The sequence below is a fragment of the Mus caroli genome, chromosome 13, assembly GCF_900094665.2.
Source record: "Mus caroli chromosome 13, CAROLI_EIJ_v1.1, whole genome shotgun sequence".
Taxonomy (NCBI): Eukaryota; Metazoa; Chordata; class Mammalia; order Rodentia; family Muridae; genus Mus; species Mus caroli.
Genome location: NC_034582.1, coordinates 49,992,694 through 50,008,868, shown reverse-complemented (window position 1 = coordinate 50,008,868; position 16,175 = coordinate 49,992,694). Strand labels below are relative to the sequence as shown.

Here is a 16,175-nt window from a genome sequence, read left to right as displayed (position 1 = left end):
TATACAGAGAAACCCTGTCTCGAAAAAAACCAAAAAAAAAAAAAAAAAAGAGTTTTTTTTTAGTAAAACTATAACTAAGCACTGTCAGGTAAGTCCTCCCCATGGAGAAGCTATCGGACATGGCTCCCTGTAACTTATAAAACGCTCTTCATGCACATGGTTTTTGTGGTGTTACTACACAGCAGAGTAAGGAAAGCATAGATAAAGGCAGAAAGATGAATTGCTTGTTAAAAACATTACTGTGGGTGTGATATGTGACAGTATGAACATACCATGTGTGGTGTGACATGTGAGTGTGAGCATGAGCATACCGTGTGTGGTGTGACATGTGAGTGTGAGCATGAACATACTGTGTGTGGTGTGATCTGGTTCTAGTTGACGTTGGGCAAGGATTTTCTGATACAAAACATAGTTGTGTTTCTATAGGGAATGTCCTTCCCTAACGTTAGTCAAACTCTGACCAAAGGTGCTTGTCTGTTGGTCTCAAACCTGTTCTTTACAGGTAAAGGCCATGGAGGTAGACACGGAAGAGCGACCCCGGGATCTGGTCCGGAAGCCCTATGTGGTAAATGGTGAGTGTGGGCTGTGTTCTTCTACCGTCCTGTCCTCTCTCATGTAGAAAAGGCACTCTGTCTCTTCACTCTACAGCCAGAGAGCCCAGATTCAGAGAGAGAGACGAAGAAGTCCAGGGCTCACAAGTAGTACTGTGCCCAGGCTGAGTTGTCTCCCAGCTAATGTTGATGAGATTTCAATGTATAAACTAAGGTAGTAGACGCTCATACAAGCTAGAACTGGGTGTCTGAAAGGATGAAGAAGAACGTCTCAGGCTTGTGCCCAGCTTCTCATGACATTGGCCTGTCATTTAGCCTGCCCACTGATACATTTATTCCCCATGTGTTCCTGCTGTGGAGAGTGGCCCACACCCTGCAGGAAAGAGAATATTCCTTGCCTAACCTTTTCCCTACCTGTTGTAGGTTTGTTGTGTGTGTTTTTTTTTAATTAATTTATTTATTTTGATTGTATGTATATGAGTACACTGTAGCGTGTTCAGACATACCAGAAGGGGGCATCGGATTCCATTACAGATGGTTGTGAGCCACCACCTGGTTGCTGGGAATTGAACTCAGGCCCTCTGGAAGAGCAGTCAGTGCTCTTAGCCATCTCTCCAGCCCCTTGTTATTTTTTATTTGTGTGTTGGAAATTGAACCCTGGGCCTCTTGAATGCTAAGTGCACACTCAGCCTTATAGCCATACCTCCATTCAGGTGATTTTATTTTTTCACATCTCCTGATTTGAATAGACATGAAATTATTTTGAGTCTTCTATTTGGCTGGTTCACATTAGAATTTTCGACAGTTCAACGTGGGGACCTACACCCTTCTGGAAATATTCACAGCCACATATACTTAAGGTGGTAAACATAATTGTGTTTGTTTTTTGTTTGTTTGTTTTTGTTTTTTTCTTTTAGATGTAGTCTATGTTACCCTGGCTGTCCTTGAACTCGCAAAGAACAACCTACCTCCGTCTCTTAAATTCTGGTGTTAAAGGCACCTGTAAGAATTTTTCTAAGATTTACATTGTAGCTGAAAGAATTACATAAAATTTACCTTCTTGGCCCTTTTAAAATGTACAGTTCTGGCCTGGCAGTGGTGGCACACACCTTTAATCCAAATACTTGGGAGGCAGAGGCAGGTAGATCTCTGTGAGTTGAAGGACAGCCTGGTCTACAGAGCAAGTTCCAGAACAGCCAGGGCTACATTGAAAAACACTGCCTTGAAAAAAAAAGTACAAGTGTGTTGGTACATATATTCACACTGCTACATAATACAGCCCTGACATTGTTTTTGCAAAGCTGGGACTGTCCAACCACCAGGTCAGAGATGGTTTTGACTGTAAGAAGTTTTAGTTCTTCATGCTTAGATTGGTTCTGACCACATCATTTCTGTGTTTTGCCCATTTGCCTAGCGTTTATTCTCCTTGCCGTCCTGGAGACTGAATTAGCATGAAAGCATGCTCTGCTCCTGAGCTGTACTCGAATTCTGACTGGCTTTTATTTTTCTTTTATTTGTGGGTTTCATTTGTTTTTTGTTTTGTTTTTTTAAAGATTTATTTATTATATGTAAGTACACTGTAGCTGTCTTCAGACACATCAGAAGAAGACGTCAGATCTCATTACAGATGGTTGTGAGCCACCATGTAGTTGTTGGGATTTGAACTCAGGACTTTTGGAAGAGCAGTCATTGCTTTTAACCGCTGAGCCATCTCAACACCCCCCCTCCCACCTGTGGGTTTCATTTGTTAAAACACTGTCTTGTAATTTAGCTGAGGCTAACTATGAACTTGAGATCGGCTTGCTTTAGTACTGGTACTTCCTACCTGTCTTAAATATATTTATTTATGTGTGTGAGTACACTGTTGCTGTCTTCAGACACAGCAGAAGAGGGAATTGGATCCCATTATAGATGGTTGTGAGGCACCACCATGTGGTTGCTGGGAATTGAACTCAGGACCCCTGGAAGAGCAGTCAGTGCTCTTAACAGCTGAGCCAGCTCTCCAGCCCCCTCCTACCTGTTTTAAAAGTATAACAATGATTTGGTCCATGGTCAGGATTCTACCTTCACATGTACAGGTGCTGTACCTGGGTCTAACCCCGCGGCCCTAGTGTTGAGCAATTCTGACCTTCCCATTTCAAATGCTGGCATAATACATCAAGAAGAGACTTTGTGTTCGTAGTGGAGCTGGACACAATCCTACTTCCCATCTTGCTGCCCCTGGGGCCTGACACTGAGTAAAATTGGTAAGCGTAGTGGTTTTCATTTTAAATCACAACTTGAGAGCTGGTTTTCAGGAGTTGCCACGCTGATGGGTAGGAGGTAGGCTTTGGGATTCTAGGGCCTGAGAACGTGAGTTCTAGCTTTGGACTTGGGAAAGTGCTGCTGTCCAACAAGTCTTGTGACATGGGATTGGATGGATAGGTGCTTGGGCAGCGCACATAATACAAACGGGAAGTCCTCATTCCGTTTCCTGGCTTCTCTTCCCTCAGACTTGGAGGCAGAAGCCAGCCTCCCAGAGAAGAAAGGAAATACCTTGTCTCGGGACCTCGTTGACTATGTTCGGTACATGGTGGAGAATCACGGGGAGGACTACAAGGTGAGTTCTGCCCGCCAGGAAGAATACTCGGACTTGTAGGGAAACTCACTGGACTGTCTGCAACTGACTAGAAACAAGAGGAGAAAAAGTCTAAAGACGTCTTTATGTTTGTGTTTTGCCTATGTGTACGTCCACTACATGTGTGCCTGATACCTGTGTGGGTCAGAAGAGGGTATTGGATCCCTTAGGACTGGAATTATAGATGGCTATGAACTGTTTTGGGTCCTCTCTAAGAGCAGCCGCTGAACCAGCTCCAGCCCTCTAATGGCTTCTGAAGTGAGAGAGCTGGACCCCAGGGATAGATTGGAAGTGGCACACTCCAATTAGGCAGTGCTAGGATTTGGATTTGAGCGTCTGCCTGTGTATCCCTCCACATGTTGTCTGTCCTTCCTTTATAGGCCATGGCCCGGGACGAGAAGAATTACTACCAAGACACCCCAAAACAGATCCGGAATAAGATCAATGTCTATAAGCGCTTTTACCCAACGGAGTGGCAAGCCTTCATCGATTCCCTGCAGAGTAAGAAGATGGAGGTAGACTGAGTGGGGCACACCCCCAGACCTAGGTCTGCTGGACCAACGAAACCAAAGCCAGGCTGTAAGGCAAGGGGCGTGGAGCATCAGTGATGCTGGCTAAGTCCTGTGGAATCGGGTCTTACATGCACACTGTCTGTCTCCCCCGCCCCCTCCCCCTTCCTTCTGGAGAAGGAACTCTTCATTTTGTTTTGTTGTTTTTTTGAGAGAAAGTGTCTCTCTAATAGCCTTAGCTGTCCTAGAACTCTATGTAGACCAGGTTGCCCTTGAACTCACAGAGATCCACCTGCCTCTGCCTCTCAAGTGCTGGGATTAAAGGCGTGTGCCACCACCACCTGGAGGAGAAGGAACTCTTTCAAGGCCATGGTTTGTGTTCTGTTGGGAGGCTACAGAAAGCCGGGGCCTGCTGTTTCTTTTCAGAGGGATGCTCTGTCTCAGCGCGTTCTGTACATGATAAAGGAATATTTTACCCATGTAACATGATTAGGTGGGGTTTTTTTTTTGTTTGTTTGTTTGTTTGTGACTGGGCTTCTCGGTGTAGCCCTAGCTGGGATTAAAGGCACACTTGTGTAATATTTTTGTGTTTACTGTGCCCAGCTAAGCTCTGGAGTTGTCCCGGGGAAAGCTAATCTTATTAGCGAGCGGAGATGGATTATCAGCTCAACAGCAGGTACTGCAGTCCTGGGCTTTTGTAGGCACTGCCTTGCCTTCTTCCTAGTCAGTGCTCCTAGTCTCGGTTTCCTCCAGAGGCTTTCCGGGAAGCCTGGGCTGACATAGAAGGAACGGTAAGGAGCCAGGTCTCTGCTCACTGTGGATTGCTTTTGTTGGCCATGGCTTAAATCAAACATCAGGGGCCCAAACCTGCCATCTGGGACTGGCAGACTGCTTGTACTACTCTACTGTGTGCCACTACTAGGCTTTCCACGGCATGGCCATCTTCTGTGGCAGGCCTCTTGCAATCAGTGGCCTGAGAATGTGATACCTATTCTGTAACAGGATCACGGGCAAGGGGTTTGAGCTGGGCATTTTAAGGCCTAACTAACCTCAACTATGAATGATGTAAAAACCTACAATTGTGTGTATTGTATCTTCAGCGCTCTTGAAAAGCATATTTTATACATTGCCTATGACATTTGGTAAGATGCACTTTTGTTATAGGGAAACAGGTCAGGTGTCCAAAGTGGGTGTGGGGTGACATCAAATCTGTTCTGAAGATAGCAGTTCATCCTTCCTATAGTATAAGAGGCCCTAGAATCTCCCAAGTCCCTGGAGCAGCCCTTAGGGCCTAGTGTGGACTCATCATTTGCCTCTGTGTCTTCTGCCCTCTACAGAATCCAAGTTTGTGTCATTGGCTAGAAGTTCCCTCAACTTGTTTACAGAATTTGGTTGCCAGCTTCTAGAAGCCATCACTGCCATCTTCCTTGCTCCCAGGGCATGTAAACTTCATAGCCAGAGCTGTCTATTCTGCAGTTGCTGGAGATGAAACACCTGTGCAAGCTTTCTTGCTGAGCTACACTCTCATCCACGGTGCCTTTAATTTTTCCTGATGTCCTTGCCCAACTGAGCTTCTGGACAAGGGACTATAGTGTTTGGCACAAGGCATATACTTGGGCTGCCTCCAAGGCCTAGGCATGGAGGCAGAAGAATTTTTTTTTTTTTTTGGGGAGATGGTCTATGTAGCTCTGGCTGTCCTGAAACTCTATGTAGACTAGGCTAGCCTCTAACTCAACTCAGGGGGTCCATCTGCCTGAGTCCTTTGATTAAAGGCTTGCCCATTTTGCCCAGCTGGCAGAAGCCTTTTGAGTTGGTTTCTGGGCCCATCAGCTAGATCCCTTTCTGAGGGATAAAAAGCGGCGTTAAGTCACTGTCCCAAAGGTCAGGGGGTCAGGGACTGGAACTCACTGTCTGAGGAACTGTAAGCATCAGCCATCCTCAGGATGAGGACGATGCCCTGAACAGACCCATTCTGGCATTTATTGTTACTTCACCATAGAGAGCTGGTGACACTCCACTTTATAAGTTGTCCTTGTTGGCGCCGTGCTGCTAGCTCATGGACTGGAGAGTGTCATCTTCCAGGTATCCGGGCAGGAGAAAGTTGATTGCCAGAAAGGACTTTGGCCTCTGAGGTTGAGGAGTAAAGTATCTGCCAAGACCTGAATCAAAGTCTGAGGTCTGGCCCTGTGGCAGGAGTGGCTGTCATCGTCCTGCAGCTGGCTTGTGTTGATAGTTCCTCCTAAACCAGTGTAGGTACAGAGTGCCCCGAGAGTGTTTGTTTTCTAGCACTGGGAAGCCCGCCTTGAGGGGTCAGTCCTCTCTACCCACGTTTATATGGGTCCCGAGGATCAAACTCCGGTCATCAGGCTTTACCTACTGATCCAGCCTGATTGTCCAGGCTGCTTTTGAACTCACTTTGTAAACCAGGTAGACCTCAACTGTGCCTTCTCCAAAGTAGCTGGGATCATAGGTCTAGCCTCAAGTAAAGTCACTTCAGGAGACACAGTGAAATTTTTTATTCTTAACACCCCCCTGCCCCTTGGACAATATGACAGTTGTACATGATGAAACTCATTAGACAAAGGTCTTTCAGTTAGAAAAAAGGAATTCTCTCAATAAGTCTGGTTGTAAGGTAAGCTTTAGCACTGGGGAGAGGTGGAATCCTCAGAACAGACATACAATATCCAACAAAATTTCAACTACTTTAAAATCCTAGTCATTCTTTAAATATTTAATACAAAAGCAGGACAATCACTTGTAATGAGAGTGATTTGTCCTGTAGTAATTCTGTTCTCGTAGGCTGGAGTCCAAGGGCACAGCACGCCCCCCTTCTGATGATTGTGCTCACGTTAACGAGGATGCTTTCCACTTCCCGGGCTGTATGTTGGGCAACTGGCAGACAGCACAGTGATTCTCAAACAGCAGACTGAACGTCAGGCATGATAGCACAGTGCTTCCTATAATCCCAGCACGGGAGGCTGAGGAAGGACAAGTGCCACCAATTCAAGGCCAGCCTGAGCTAGAGAGTGACACTGTCTCAAACAACAGTGCTGTTGTCATTCAGTGTCCCTGGCAGACCGAGGCTTTTTTGCCTGCACCAGGGTCATGGAATGTTCACTTCAGAGAATACAGAATTTCAGTCGGTTTTTGGCTGGCAAATAAATGGTCCCAGAAGGCTTGGTGATGTGCCCGCCGTGGGCACAGGAAGAGTCATTCTGATGGCTCTTCTAGTCCTGTCCTAAGTCCTGGACCATGAGTACTAGGTCTCCTTGAGGTACTTGCTTCCAGTTATGGTCTCAAGGCCAGTTTGGGAGAGGGGAAAACTACAGTCCTGTGTCTCCATGGACAGTTATAGGTTACCTAATCTCAACCGTAATTCCAAACAGTTCTCAAAGCTTCAGCTTTTCTGACAGTCTCCTAGGGTTTTCATTACAGCACCTAGAAACAGAACCTAGAACTTTGGCCCATTCCTTTGATAAATACATAAATAAATAAATAAAATGCCATTCTGAGGCTGACCCACCCCCACCCCCCAGCTCCAGTCTTGTTCCAGGACTCGGGCTCCTTCCTTCTCTAGACTTGTGTAAACATGGCGTTGGCACAGTTAGTACAAAAGCAGCAGGTTGTCTCCAGACCTGGGCAAAACCACCCTTCACCCTGTTCAGTGAACTGCACTTTGTGGTCAATAAAGGCTGGCAAGGCCAGGTCATAGTAACAGTGGGGAGGTGTCGAGAAGACTCTCTGCTAAGGTTTTCAGGTTTGGCACTGCCAGGGATGGCGTTTAGAAAAAAAAACATGGAAATCATCTCCCTTTGAAAATAATGGCCCCAGGGACTAGAAAGGCAGGAACACAAGGCCACAGACAGAGCGAGCAGGGGCTGGAGGATAATGAAGGACTAGGAGCAAGGACTTGCTGTGCTGTACCCAGAACCTTTCCACATGGTAAATGTACGACATTACCAGGAGTGAACCATGAGACGGGAGACGAAGGCTCAGAAGTACCTGTGATATCCACACTGCTCTGTAAGCAGTGGGACCTGCAGGGAGGGGCACTGAGCCTGCTGAGCATCACACTGCAGGAAGGCAAGGCAAGCTGGAGCTACACTACGGCATCCTCCCTGCCTCAGCCCCACATCTACTTCACCGGGAAGGCTTCTGCACAGACTTGGCCTTGCTCTTGAGGGAGAGAGGAAGCGTTGCTATGATGCTCCTGCCCAAGGCCTAGGCTAGCAACAACGATGTGGGAGAAGGCAGAACTGTGGTCTCCAAGGCTGGGCAGCAGGCAGGTGGGTTCAGCTTAGGAGAGAAGCTGCAAGAGCAATTTCCAGATTTGCACAGTGCCGGGTTCCCCAAAGCCAGATTCTGCAGGGGCAATGCTGGCTGCCAAGAGGAAAACCTCCCTCTGGTTATAACTAGCAAGGAGGCCCAGCTCCTGCTGCAGCTCCACCATATTCATGGCCCCGCTCAGGTCCTGCAGTGAACACAAGCCAGCACAGCATGGCTGTCAGACCATTCCCAGTGTGATACCACCCTTGTCAGCCATAACAGACATACATGTTCAGCAACTACTCTGGACCCCAAATCCCAGGAGGTGCCTCTAGATCCTGTGGAAGAAATTCGGTGCCCTCCATCATTTTGTGGCACCCGTTTTTCATGGAGCAATCCATCAATGTCACAAGAAACAGCCCTTGTTAGGCACCAAGATGGTATCTGCCTACCAAGTCCTTGGTTCTCAGGGTCCACTTAACTAATGAGGAAGCTGGCTCAGTGATGTCATTTAGCTCCTCACGATGATAAATAGCAGATTTAGGTTCCAAGGTCACACTAATGACCACACTTCACCCCCACCCCCCCTCCGAGACAGGGTTTCTCTGGGTAGCCCTGGCTGTTCTGGAACTCACTCTGTAGACCAGGCTGGACTCAAACTCAGAAATCCGCCTGCCTAATGACCACACTTTTGAACCTTCTGGAATCCCTACTCTGTCTTATGCCTACAATGTAAGAGTATACGGTGGGGTAACTCCCAGACAATCTGGGGTTGGGGAAAGAGAAAAAAGGCTACTAGATACTGTAGCTGATCCCTTTAAAGTTCATCATTAGTTCGGGATTCCTGGAGCAATTCTTCCATGGTAAGACCCCTCAGTTGCCTCCTGTACCTGGTTTGAATGAAAATGGCCCCCACAGGCTCACAGTTCTGAATGCTTGATCCAAGGTCAGTAGAACTGCTTGGGATGGACATATGGATTTGTAGGGAAAAGTGTAGGCATATCTTCAAGGTTTCAAAACTAAAACTGTGAGCCAGCAATACACTCTCTTGTAAGTCCCCTCAGTCAAGATGTCTCTTTACAACAAGTAACTGAGATAACTCAGGTAAGTAACGGAGACACCTCCTGTCGGTTCAAAATGCCATAAACTATCAGTTGTCAATTATAATGGTCTAACAGTTCAGTGCCCTGGGTACTTTTGAGGCTCTAAGAAAACACCATTGGGGCTGGAGATTTGGCTCAGTGCTCACTAAGAGCATTGACTGCTCTTCCAGAGTTCAATTCCCAGCAACCACATGATGGCTCACAACCATTTGTAATGGGATCTGATGCCCTCTTCTGGTGTGTCTGAAGACAGCTACAGTGGACTCATATGCATAAAATAAATGGATAAATCTTTTTTTTTTTTTTAAGAAACAACAGAGCTTATCATGGGGTGTAGCGGGGCAGAAGCGGGGTGATGGCTGTCAGGTGTTCACAAGGTGCCTGAACATTGTGCTCCTACTATTACTTAATGTACCGCACTTCTCAGCTCAGTGCAGGCATCCCAGCTCCACCATCCTCTATGTCCCCGTGGAGACTACAAACACCCTGAGCTGTGGCGGCCCCAACTATAAAGCGGAAACAGTATTGTATACCTTGCATAAGGCCAATAATGTCATTTAAGGGAGGTGTGGTGGTGCACGCCTATAATCCCAGAACTTAGGGACAGAATTATGAGTTCCAGCCAGCCTGGGCTGCATAAAGTATTCAAGACAGATGTCTCAAAAAATCCAGGAAAATAAAGTACTGAAAACTGCGGCTGGCATCACATCTCTAAAGGGTAACACAAGACTGAGGAAAGAAACAGGAGGGAAGGATAAAGTGGAAAGGGGAGGGCGGGGACAGTATGTCAGGCACTGGCTGGTTATGCCGTCCAATCCTATGTCCAGGCATCTGTGAGAAGACCAACTGGCTCACCTCCCACAGCACTCACCTGCTTGTTGGCCACTATAACAACAGGCAGATCCGGATCCCTGTCCAACAGTTTCTGCAGCTCCTGCCGAGCCCAGGGCAGCCTTAGCCGGTCAGTCGAGTCCACCATGAACACCAGCACGTCCACCTCATTGACAAACTCCTTCCAGTAGAAGCGCAGGTTCTGGCTGCCACCAACTGAAGAGAGGCCAAGGGTCAGCTCAGAGCAGAGCTCCCTGTAGCATGGCTCTGCCCATAGCCCCAACCCACTTCCGGTTCCTAAGGGTCCACTAGTCAGGGACAAAGAAGCTGCCACAGCCCAGAGCCAGTCAGATATCCTGAGAGGGCGCTACCCTAGTGTACCAGTCTCTTACTGAACAAAGAGGTCTCAGCAGACCCCCAAAGGCACCGGCTGCATGGGCGTGCATGGGCGGTAGTTGCTGGGCTTCCTTGCCTCTTATCAGTTCCTAGCTCCCTCCCTGGTCAGTGATAACTGATGGGAAACCCTGGATCCTAAGCCTAGAAAAGCTAGAGTCCCATGCCTTGCCAGTGTACCACTACCCCCAACTCAGTCCCCACTCAGGCTTGTCATCCCTTCCTCTCCCTCCCTCGGGAACACTGTACAGAGTCGTGCCAAACGACATTAGCCACAGTGTCCACCCGCGCCTGGGCTGCCTTTCTGTTCCTCTTTGCCCCTCTGCTCAGTTCCCCTTGGCTACCCTGCACCCCAATCCGGTTCTGCTTCTCTCTCTCTCCACTCTAAATCCCCCAAAAGCCTCAGCACAATGTCTTGGCACACAGTAGGCACTCATCAAATACTTACTGAGTGCTTACCAGGTGCCAAGCACTCACCTGGGTGCTGGGTAAAGGGAAACGAGCAGGCTGGAGTCCCGGCTCTCAAGGAACTCCCTCCCTAGCCAGAATGGATCAGGCAACCAGATAAGACATATTCTAGAAAAGTACGGAATCAAAACCAAGGGAAAACAAGGGGAAGTGGCCGGTGTCTGCGGCTGGACTTGGGTTGGGCGATCTGGAAATGTCTCCTCAAGGAGGCTGGATGTGAGCGGAGAGGAGGATGAGGAGCTAGCCACGGGAAGAATAATAATCTCGGGCAGTGCAAAGGACAAGCTCCACGAATGCGCGAAAGGGAAAGCATGGCAAGCTAGGGACCTCCAGAGAGAGAGAGAGAAGAGAAAAGGCGGAAGCCGGACGTCAAGGGTCCAGACCATGTTTCGGAAAGATACCAGTTGCTGACTCCGTGGGACGATCTGCAAGGGAGCAACTGTAGTTCTAGATGGGAGAGACGAAAGGGGCTTGAAGCAGGCAGCAGCAGTCGGAGTAGGCCAGGCTAAGCAAGTGCACGGTGGACAGAACCGATACATCCGATTTCCTAGGTGGTGCACTAAGGAAGGTGTTGCCAGTAATAAATGTGCTCCCTTGCCAGTTCTGCCACAGTGTGCATTCTCAGCTGATCCCCAAGCCACGATGCTGAGACCACGTGAGGGGACTGTTGTGACTTGATTGACAGCTTTCCTGCCACCGCCTCCTGAGGGCTGGGATTACAGGTGTGAACCAACAGGCCTGACAGCCATTTGGGTCTGAATCCTGATGTCTGTCAGAACACGGGCATGTGAGAACACCTCACTTGGGTGGGAAAGTGAACACTCCTTCTGTCAGGCAATCACTGAATTCCTGTCCTTTGGCTCCAGAAGAGACAGAGAGAGCTTGATGGGCAGTCCTAAGTAAAGATCAATGTTTGCTCCGACCTGGGAGAAAAGGTATGGCCAGGCCTGACCAGATCACAAATGCTTAAGAACAGAAGAACGAGACCCACTCAGGCTAAGAGTTCAGCTCTCAAAGCTCAACTCTATCCCTAGTGCTTAAATAAGCACACCTGGGCTTCACAGTTTTAGTCCTGTGCCTCAAAGTCCCTCCTAACTCCTCAGAGTTGAGGCTAGACCCAGGTGGGGAAGTCCAAAATCCCAAGGATCCTACATCTGCAGGTAGGGCTCCTCAGTCACCTCTCAGACCACTCACTCAATAAGTCCCCTCGGGTATGTATTGGAGGGCTGAGCCTTTGGGCCAGAAATGGATCTGTGACCACAGTGTTCCTCATCAGGGACAGAGGGTGATGTGACAAATCCTGCAGCAGGAGGGGACCAGAGTCAGGCAGAGGCCAGACTTCAAAGGTAAGCTTCAAAAGATGTCATTCACAAATCACACTTGAGGCTTGGTTGTGGCCGTGTGTACCTGTAACCCTAGCACTCAGATGGTGGAGAAGGAAGGTTCGAGTGTTCAAGACCAGCCTCAATGCCATGAGACGATCTCAAACAAATGACAAAACCCCAACTTATGGAAGAAAAGACACTATAGCTCAGAATGAGTGGTAGTAGTTTGTCAAGTGTTCCAAGCAGAGAGATGCATGCAAAGAACAGGTAAGAAACAGGTCCCCTTCCTGAGGGCCGGGAGGACCTGCTGCAAGAGAACACGGGGCTGGAGAGGTGGTTCAGCCGTTAAGAGCACTGACTGCTCTTCCAGAGGTCCTGAGTTCAAACCCCAGCAACCACATGGTGGCTCACAACCATCTATAGGGGGGTCCGATGCCCTCTTCAGGCAGCCAGAACACTGGAACACTGGGGGAAAACTTTCCTGATCTAACTTGTCGGAAACCTGTTTGTACACGTATAGGTTAACTGATGGCAGTTTTGTGGAGTTTTGTGGGGTATTTTATAAGCAGTGTTTGTCAAATGCCTGGCATATGAACCCTTAGCTGTTAGTAAGGCATGTGTGGTGAAAGGTAGGTGGACCATTTGGAGACACGGGATAAGGAAGAATCCTAAGTGTTAGAATGTTCTGTATCCTGTGCCCTGAAGAGAAGCAGGAAGGGTTTCATAAAGGGGAAATGTCCTGATTAGAAATGCGCCGGGCGGTGGTGGCGCACGCCTTTAATCCCAGCACTTGGGAGGCAGAGGCAGGTGTATTTTTGAGTTCGAGGCCAGCCTGGTCTACAAAGTGAGTTCCAGGACAGCCAGGGCTATACAGAGAAACCCTGTCTCGAAAAACCAAAAAAAAAAAAAAAAAAAAAGATAGAAATGCATTGTACGATAATCTCCAAATAACCTAGGCCCTGGGCCATCAGTGAGGACGGGGAGAAGGGGGAGGGTGTCTCTTGCTCACTCTCTAACAGGTCCACCTCGAAATTCTTGGTAGGCAGCCGAACTGAGTTGAAGCCCCAGGTGGGGACGTGGCCTTCCACCGGTGGCTTCCCGGCCAGCATGCGCAGGAACGTGCTTTTCCCTGAGCCATCCAAGCCCAGCACCAACACTTCCCGCTGCTCCAGCTCTTCCAAGGCCGGCTCATCTTCCTCGTCCTCGGGCTGTGGGACAGAGACGAAGGCTGCAATCCCCAACCTCCCTTTTGACCCTCCCTTCCCTAGGGACAACGAAATGCGCGGCGGTGCCCCTGCACGCCCTCCACGCGTCCCGGGGCAGGCACCTGTGGCCTGACATTGCAGGGCAGGAGCTGCTTTTTGAGTCCTAAACTAAAACTCTCACTTTTCTTTTTGACTCCTCATGATTTCGCGCACATTTTTTCCCATCGTAAATCCTTGGCTTCCACGAACAGTAAGCCCAAGACAATCCCAAGATCTCACGATTATCCGCACCGGGAATGAGGGCTCTACCAGGGATCCCCGGGGCGGCGCCACTGCGCTTACTGCACTGTCGCCTGGCTGGCTCCTACCGCGCCCTCGGGGCTACCGAGCCCGAAGCCCTGCCCGGGCCCTCGCGCTTGCACTCCGCACTCACAGCATGCGTAGGCCTCCCAGCCCTCGGCGGCTCGCACTCACCTCCCACTCGTCCCACTGAGGGAGGCGGGCAGTGTCCGCGCCCCACCAGGCCTCGCCCCGGTCCCAGCGCCGCTCCCGGCTGCGGCCGAAGTAAGCTCTCCAGAGGATAAAGAGCACCGAGCCCAGCACTGCTGCGGCGCCACCCAGAGCCAGCACCAAGGGGCCCAGCGGCCGCGGCGCCATTTGGCCAGGGAGCAAGACCGACCAGCCTGCGGTGGAAGATGGAGCTGTGGCCGCGCCCACCCGCCGGACCCCGCCACACTACAAGCCCCACAATGCACTGCTCGCTGCCAGCGAAGGCTGCGCCTGTCTTGCGGTGGGGAAGGGGGACTAGGGTGGGATGGGCTTTCCCAGTAGGGGCTCGGTCCAGGGTGGATCTTCCACTCCCTGCCCGGTGTGGTAGAAGTGAGGCTGTGCGGACCTGTTGAGTCCCTTCAAGAGAAGGAAACACTGAGACTTAGCAGGTATTAAATTGCTCAAGGTCGCACCATAGTCTAGTTTGGCGTTTAAACCCAATCTGTCACTTGGGTATTTCTCAGGACCAGAAAAAGAGAAATCTCGAAACTGATTATATGGGATCATATGCCAGTGGGATGGCAGAAGGAAGCAGTTTCTCCAAACCTTTGGTGGCTTACTGTGCACAGCAATGAAGAATGTCTGTCTGGCAAGGAAAGTTCAGAGCAATCACATTGTCAGCCACTCCCAGAGACTGCAGGGCTTCCAAGTACTGCATCAGAGAGAAGAGAAACGGAAAAAAATGGTGCCCCAAGCTACAGCAGTCCTTTGGACTTCACTGTGTCTGCGGGATAATGGGAGAGTGTCCCAGTGTCCAGCTATGCCTGCCTCTTTAAAGTAGCACGCACACTACACACTCCTTAGAGAGCCAGTTTCTCTGTGCCCTAACCTCTGTTCTTTTTGGGTCCCCTTACTTTTGGCTACATATCTATGCTGCTTCCCCTTCTATTTTGACTTCTTGTTTCTTAGGTTTTTTGTTTTGTTTTGTTTTTTGTTTTTTCCAGACAGGGTCTCTTTGTGTAGCCCTGGCTGTCCTGGAACTCACTCTGTAGACCAGGCTGGTCTTGAACTCAGAAATTCGCCTGCCCCTGTCTCCCAAGAGCTGGGAATTAAAGACGTGTGCCACCACACCCCGGCTTTGTTTCTTAGTTTTAAAAAATACCTCTATCGGAGTTGTAGAGATGACTCACTGGTTCAGAGCACTGGTTGCTCTTCCAGAGGACCTGATGAGTTCTACTCTGAGAACTCACACAGCTGCTCCCAACGTTCTGTAACCACAGATCTTATCTGGCTTCTGCAAACACCATGCACACTCATGCCCACAGTGCCCAGATATACAAGCAGGCAAAATACCTCTATAAAAAAAAAAATCTCTATAGCAACACCTCTTTGGGGGAGGTTCATTTTGCTTATTTGATAGAAGTCTGGAGGTAGCAGAATAGAGCAGTCTGAAAGGTTTTACTCGCAGTGGCACTCAACCTCATGGTGACTCTTTAATACAGTTCTTCATGTTGTGGTGACCCCAACCATAAGATTTTCTTTGCTTGCTACTTGGTAACTCTAATTTTGCTACCGTTGTGAATTGCAATGTAAATGCTTGCGATTGTGGGTTGAGAACCATCGATTCAGAAATTACTATTTGCAGGACAGGAGAGAGATCTCCCTTCTTTTTCCCTTTCCCTTTTTCCCTTTTTCCCTTTCCCTTTCCCTTCCTTTCTCTTTCCCCTTCCCTTCCCTTTTCCCTTTCCCTCCCACCCCCTCTCCTCCTCTCCCTTCCCCTTTCCCTTCCCCTCTCCTCTCCTCGAATGCATACCACTGGAGTGCCTGGTGCCTCCCAAAGTCAAAAGAGGATCCCATAGCCCCTAGAACTGGTGTTAATGCATGATTTCGAGCTGTCATATTGGACTCTGGGAATCTGAGCCCTCTGCAAAAGTAATAAGTGTTATAAGGTGCTGAGCCCCTTCTCCAGTCACACACACACACACCCCGGGAGCATTTATATACACCCTTCACTTTTGCTATCAGACTATTGGCACAATGGGCTCTGAGAAATGGAAATGTATCCCTCCCCGGGAACTGAAGGAGGAGAAAGAGAAGGTAAGGCAGTTAGAGATCGGCCCCAGTAAGACCTGACTAATGTTTTGTTCATGGTCTGACTCGGATTGAAAGTCACACACGGATTAAAGCCCTTTTGCTTGGTGACCTTTGATAATTCTAGTTCTTCATGAGAGAGCTCTGGTGCTGGGGGAAAACCATCATTTTGTACACAAGGAAAGTTCAAGTTATCTTTTTACCTCCTACCCACTGTTGCTTTGTTTTGTAACCATTTTAAAACACCTACCTCTCGAAATCTGAACCATACCCTCTCTTGGAACCCATTCCACTTTGAAAGTTTCTCTTTCAAAAAAAAAAAAAAAA

At 48.9% G+C, this 16,175-nt stretch overlaps 2 protein-coding genes across 2 annotated transcripts in view; one reads left to right on the top strand and one right to left on the bottom strand.

Moving 5' to 3' along the window:
- The window catches only part of Nop16 (NOP16 nucleolar protein), a 5,939-nt gene extending 1,186 nt beyond the window's left edge, over window positions 1-4,753 (top strand). Inside the window, exons 3-5 of the mRNA XM_021180056.2 lie at window positions 503-572; window positions 3,044-3,150; window positions 3,549-4,753. Coding sequence (XP_021035715.1) covers window positions 503-572; window positions 3,044-3,150; window positions 3,549-3,692 — 321 coding nt within the window. The 3' untranslated portion in view covers window positions 3,693-4,753. The remainder of the gene's footprint in view (window positions 1-502; window positions 573-3,043; window positions 3,151-3,548) is intronic.
- Window positions 4,754-6,178: 1,425 nt separating this feature from the next.
- Arl10 (ADP ribosylation factor like GTPase 10) lies at window positions 6,179-14,001 on the bottom strand. Its single transcript, XM_021180561.2, has 4 exons — window positions 13,743-14,001; window positions 13,073-13,271; window positions 9,918-10,093; window positions 6,179-8,148 (listed from the first exon to the last, which is right to left on the bottom strand). The coding sequence occupies exons 1-4, from the start codon at window positions 13,923-13,925 to the stop codon at window positions 7,975-7,977; spliced, it is 732 nt and encodes a 243-aa protein (XP_021036220.1). The 5' UTR covers window positions 13,926-14,001; the 3' UTR covers window positions 6,179-7,974.
- Between the last annotated feature and the right edge of the window lie 2,174 nt (window positions 14,002-16,175).

Coding starts and splice junctions, on each gene's coding strand:
- Arl10 (XM_021180561.2), bottom strand. CDS start 13,925: ATGGCGCCGCGGCCGCTGGGCCCCTTGGTGCTGGCTCTGGGTGGCGCC. Junction 13,272..13,742: donor CTCAGTGGGACGAGTGGGAG/GTGAGTGCGAGC, acceptor TCTGTCCCACAG/CCCGAGGACGAGGAAGATGA. Junction 10,094..13,072: donor CGAGGTGGACCTGTTAGAGA/GTGAGCAAGAGA, acceptor GCCTCTCTTCAG/TTGGTGGCAGCCAGAACCTG.